Genomic DNA, 6,000 nt, shown 5'->3' with positions numbered 1-6,000 from the left:
CTGGATAGTTACGGGAGGGCTCTCTGGTGTGAGGCCGGAAAGGTGAGGACAGGAAGTATGTGCCTGATGCGCTGGAGAAGGGGAGCCAGTGAAGGACAGCAAGCGAGGACAAACCTGGCATTGCCAACCCCAAGCATTCAAATATCATAAGGCCACTCCAAAGTCATGAGATTTAATAAATAACTCTTGGGCTCTTTTAAGTGATCCTCTAGCTTTGAGCTGTCAGGGCTCACATTTTCAAGCTTGTCTCCTCAAGGGCTCGAAACTTTAATTTTTAAACAAAGCCGAGAGTCTCACCTGACTCCAGGTGCTCAGGCTTTAAGAAAAACACCAACAATATCACCAGATTTGTGAGTTTTGCTGAATTTCACTCTTGTCAAACTACTTTGTGTCACCTCTCACTCTGCCCTGCAGGGCAAGTTCCATCACACGGAAATGAGTTCCTGACCAGAGTGATCCCTTCCTTCCTGCAAAATAGGAGGAACCTTGGAGAGGCCATCCACCTGATCTCATATCTCTAATCACCACCAGTAACGGAGATTCCACAGCCTGCCTTGGCAGCCTCTTCCTTTGCTAAATTGTTTGAACAATTACCATGATAGCTAACTTAGATTTCCCCTCCTGCAGCTGAAACCCATTTGTTACTCTGTGTTCTGTTTGTACTGACTAATGAGAAGCTCTGGGCCCTTGCCTCCTTACTGCACCCTCCCAGAAAGTCAGCACACTTGTGTGGGGGTGAGAGAGAATTTTAGTTCTCAGGACAGATGGTCCCGTTGGTTGTGCTGGAGCCCTCTGTCTACAAAGCAGTGCCAGTTTCCCCCATATTGTCTTATTTTATCCATTCTTTTATTCATTCATTCCTTTTAGCCTATCCATGTCTACCTTCTAGACCTTTTACCTTTGTTGTTGACAGCCTTTGAGCTCCCCGCAGAGCGAACCCGTGTGAATGGTAAGAGATAGTGCAATCAGAAATTGCACTGTTGGCTCCCAAGATCCATACCACTAAGGCTGAGTGACACAACGAACAGGCAGTGACTATCTTTTGTACGTAGGGGAAGCCACCCTGAATGTAAGTGTCTGCAACCCAAGTGCAGAGAAGGAAGGCGGGCACTGTCTCCTGGGGAGGCAGCCTGCAACCAGTCAAGGCCAGTGCCCAAGAGGGAAACAAAGCGAGGTGATGCTTTTCATCAGAGAGGAAACGAGACCATCATAGTCAAAGTCAAAAGATTTTCATCCCTCAGCAACAGGAAAGAGTTTTCAAGAGATTAGAAAGAGACTCTCTAACACTCGGGCCCATAGACACGTCCTGGACCTGACTCAGCCAACACTCAGCTTTGGATTTGTCTACATGGTGCAACAGTGTGCATCAGTGGGGTGTGAATTCTAATGTGCACCAACTTGTCGCGCACTAACTGACCTGCATAGACACTGTTGGCACACACTAAAAGTTCCCTAGTGCACATTCCCATTCCAAACAGTACCTTGTTAGCATGCACTTTTAGTGTGCACCAGCAGGGTCTACCCAGGCCACTTAGTGGGCGAATCATTGATGTGCATTAGAATTCGCATCCCACTGCTGTGCACTACTGTGCCATGTAGGCAAGCCCTGAGATTTCAGATAAGGTCAGAACCTGAATCTGATTGAACTTGATCTTGTGTGTTGGAGTGGCCTGCCCACAGAGAAGAGTTCAGTACTAAGATATTAAATAGCATGGAAAGAGTTTGCTTTATATATAATGTGATAGACCCAGGCCAGTTGGGTACAGTGGAATAGCAGAAGGCAGATATACTGGCCACTGGATTAACAGTTTTCTGTTCCCTGACTGACCAGAGCAGGGGCTTCTCCCGGCTAATGAGAACACCTGACTCTCATTAACCTGCAAAGAGTCAGGTGAGGCCATTCAGTTAATGTGACCACCTGACTCTAATTAAGGCCCTGCTGATACTATAAAAAGGGCTCACTCCAGTCAGACAGGAGAGAGCCAGGGAGCCAGAGGAGAGGAAGTGCGGCTGAAGGGCTGGTTACTGAAGACACCCTCAAACCATCGTTAAAGGAGCCCTAAGGTAAGAGTGAAGAAGGGAGAAGCAGGAGAGCTGTGGGGAAGTGGCCTAGGGAAATGTAGCAACTCTGGCAGTGAAAGGTTGTCTGCCGACAACTGCTACCATTAGGGTCCCTGGGCCGGAACCCGGAGTAGAGGGCGGGCCCGGGTTCCCCCCAACCCACCACTACAGGAACATCTCCTGGAAGGGGAAGTCAGGCCCCTGTCAGGACAGGAGGCTGAACAGAGACTGTGGGAGTTCTCTCACCAACCTCCTTGCAGGCCTATGATGAAAAGGTCTCAGTAGACTGTAACCCTGGCCCTAGAGAGAGAAGGGCTACGTGGAGGGTCACAGTGAGCCACTGAGGCTAGCATAAACCGCCTAGAAGCGCAGGACCCATGGGAGCAAGGTCAGAGCTCTGCCACAATAAGCTAGGATCCATATATTTATATGCATTACACTCATAAGTCTTTGTAACTATACTGGAGTAATGATATCTCAAATTGCCTAGGCTGCCTTTTCCAATCATTCTTTCCATCATTAATGCTTATGGCGACACATGCAATGGTTATTTATGCAACTGAACTGAGCTGGATTTCTATGCATAAAGTTGTTTACATTTCTTTTCTTGCTGGTTAATTTGTCATAATAACGTAGAACCGCATTTGCTGTATTGGCAGTACTGAGTCCTGTGTCTGGAAAGAACATGAGTGAAATTAGGCCTTTAATGTTCTGCACTGAAGGCAGCAGTCTCCTGAAGAGTTGTGTTAAAGTTTTATTGAATGGAATTGGAGCACTATCTGGCCATTCATCTTCTGTGGAAGAAATGTATTGGCAGAGGCCAATTTTCAAACTTAGGGGCCACGATAGCTGTCTAAGCATCTGACATGAGGCACCCTCTTTGAAAAAAGTTTGCTGAACTTTCTTTTAAATTAAAGATCCCCCTGCTGTTTTGAAGTCCTAATTAAATGAAAATAGTTCCATGAACTCAAATCACTCAGATGACTTATAAGAAAAATGATTTGATCTCAGTGGTAAAGGGAACTCGCTTACAGGTTCCCTAAAGGACCAAATCCTGCATTGCCTACTGGAGGTGTGCTGGGAGGGGGGAAGCAGAGAGATACTGCCAGTATGCTATATAGCTGAGCCGCTCTCCCTGTGCACAGGGGAAGACAGTGTGAGCTAGTGGATAAAGCACTGGGCTGGGAGTCAGGAGGAGACCTGGGCTGTATGGCCCTGTTGTATGATCTTGGGCGAGTCATTTTGCCTCTCTGTGTTGGTTTCCTCACCCACCCTGTGTCTGTCTTCACTCTTCAGACTGTAAGCTCTTTGAGGCAGGCACTGTCTTTCACTATGTGAGTGTTTCAGGGTAAACCCCTGTCACAGGCATCCTCCTGCAGCCAATATCAGCAATACAGGTGCAGCCCACCTCAGTTTCCCCTTCATCTGCCCGTGCAAAGGACTAGCATCTCTCAAACCCTTTATGCAGCAACACTGGCACAGTCTACAGATCCCTCATAAGGAAATCAGTTCTTCCCAAAACCCCAAAGTTACAATGCAGCAGCTCTTCAATCTCATTCAAAGGTCACCATTTCCAGGTCCTCCACCAGAAGGGTGACCAGACGGAAACTGTGAAAAAATGGGACAAGGGGTGCGGGGGTAATAGGCATCTATGTAAGACAAAGCCCCAAATATTGGGACTGTCCCTATAAAAATCTGGTCACTCTACCCACCAGAGAGCCATTAACCCCTCTGCCCCAGGGTCCCACTCTCCAGGCCATCCACCCAAGACTCCTAGGCCCACTCCTCTCCCTCGAGTCTTCTCCTGTGGCCCCAACTCAGATCTCCTGTGAGAGGATTCCCTGCAGTGTCTCACTCCCCCGGGCCTCCTCCTCTGTTAGTCCTACCTCTGCTCCTGGGATCTACCCTCCCGCCTCCCAAGCCAATCCCTACTTCTGGGCCCAGTTTACACTGCCCACACTGGCTCTTTCCCTCATTCCTAAGGGCCACTGCACAAACCTTCCCATAATGCAGCAGGTCTCCCCAGCTCTCCCAACTGAAGTCACCAGCAGCAGCTCCTGCAGCACCTTCCTTGCACCTCTGCTCTCAGGCTGCTCTCACCTGCCCCTGCCTCACTCCTCCTCCCATGCAGTCTTTCCTCTTTACATGGGCCAGCTGCCTTCTCATCAGCCCAGTTGAGAGGCAACTGAGTGGGCCCAGAGGCTGGTCTTAAAGGAGCCAGTCATCCTGCAACAGTGCGTGCGTGTGTGTGTGTGTACAGCATGGAGCTCAGTGTGGCTCGGATCATCTCTGGGGCCCCTCGGCACTGCCATGTTATAGATAAGAAGAAGAACGTATAAGGTGACTGGCTGTAAGAACACTACAGGCAGAGTCATTACTATAAGCAGCTGAAAAGCGTCAGGTTGGAGCTGAAAGCAGCACAGTGTTACTGGAGATATATAATGGTACTGTTGGTCCAACATACTTATCTGGCCCTGTTACTGCACTATCTGAGCACCTTGTGATGTGTCATGTAGTTCTCCTCACACTCATCCCTGTGAGGGAAGGAAGGGCATTAAGGGGAACTAAGGCAACAGAGGAGCTACGGCCCAGAGTCTCAAGGGCACATAGGCTCCTAACTTGCACTGAAATCACTGGGAGTGAGGTGCCAAGTGACTTGACCCAGGTCACACAGGAAGCCTGTGGTAGAGCAGGGACCTTAACCCCTGGACCATCTTACTACCCTACGTACCAGCCTTGGGCTTTGCTCCTGCAGTCAGATCCACATTGCCAGACCAGTCTGCCCTCCACCCTCCCAACCTGGCTCCCAGGAGAATTTTCTTCACTATCAAGGCTCCACCCAGGCCGAAGCAGCTGATAGCAGAGAACTGGGCTTGGGGATAAAACACACAGTGAAAACTTTAGTGAGGCTTGGGAAAACGAAGGCTTTGCTGAATGTTGTGTAGGGGAATTTGCATAAATCAGAGTAGAAATGTATGTAAATGAGAGAGTGCAAATATATGCTAATGTATGGAAATGACAGCAGACACATCCAAAGTAGTTGCTGTTTCTTTGTTTGTTACTAAATATTTCATGTGAAGATGTTGCTAACACATACAGAGGTAGGGCATGGGACCAGGTCTGTGGAGCCCAGAGCTCTTTTCCCAGCTCTGACACTGACTTACTAGGTGACCTTAGGCAACTCAGTTTCCCTATCTGTAAAATGGTTTAATGGGACTGACCCACCTTTGTAAAGTCCTTTGAGATCTCTAGATGAAACATGCTATACAAATGAATTGGTAATTATAAATGAATTATCAGTTAACTAGGTCTTTTAGCCTCAAGATGAAAACCTTGTCTGTGTCTTTTGGACCTTGAAGTAAAAATATTATCTAAGTTATATTTGTTCTTAACTACTAATTAGGATATATTAAACAGGGTTTAGATGCTTTGTGACAGGCATCCACTGCACAAAATGGGGGATAGCAAAGAACAATACATTCACTTGCAAAAAGTAAAAGAATAGGCCAAATTCAGAGCTGGTTCAATTCCACTGACTTCCACAGAACCTCACCTACTCCCCACAGCTCTGAATTTGGTCTCATCTAATGAGTCACACAGGCTATTCAAGGCCAGAATATAGTGGGGGATGGCCAGCTTTGCAGTTAATGAATGAAGACACATTGGTTATGACATATTGGGCCAAATTCAGCCCTAGTGTAAGCAGATGGATCTCTGTGGATTTTAGTAGAGTTGCACCTGCTTACACCAGTGATGATTTGCCCCCACCCCAGATGCTTCAACCTCTCATAACTATGATGCTTTCATAACTGTGACACAACAGACTGTTGAGCAGCACAAGGCAGCTGGAACAGAGGGAAAGAATCTGGCTCCCTCCTGGTAACCAAGAGATGTTTCTGGGCAGGGCTGTCAGTTATAGTGCGGCAGTTATGTAAGCAT

The 6,000-nt window shown here is 47.8% G+C and overlaps 1 protein-coding gene across 1 annotated transcript in view; it reads right to left on the bottom strand.

Annotated features, from left to right (window-relative positions):
- Positions 1–3,614: 3,614 nt before the first annotated feature.
- Positions 3,615–6,000, bottom strand: part of LOC120370226 — a 50,575-nt gene continuing 48,189 nt past the window's right edge. Inside the window, exon 3 of the mRNA XM_039484608.1 lies at positions 3,615–3,669. Coding sequence (XP_039340542.1) covers positions 3,615–3,669 — 55 coding nt within the window. The remainder of the gene's footprint in view (positions 3,670–6,000) is intronic.

The sequence above is a fragment of the Mauremys reevesii genome, linkage group 8 (genome assembly GCF_016161935.1).
Source record: "Mauremys reevesii isolate NIE-2019 linkage group 8, ASM1616193v1, whole genome shotgun sequence".
NCBI classification, from domain to species: Eukaryota; Metazoa; Chordata; order Testudines; family Geoemydidae; genus Mauremys; species Mauremys reevesii.
Note: the sequence above shows the minus strand (reverse complement) of the source record. Positions and strands in the feature narration are given on the sequence as shown.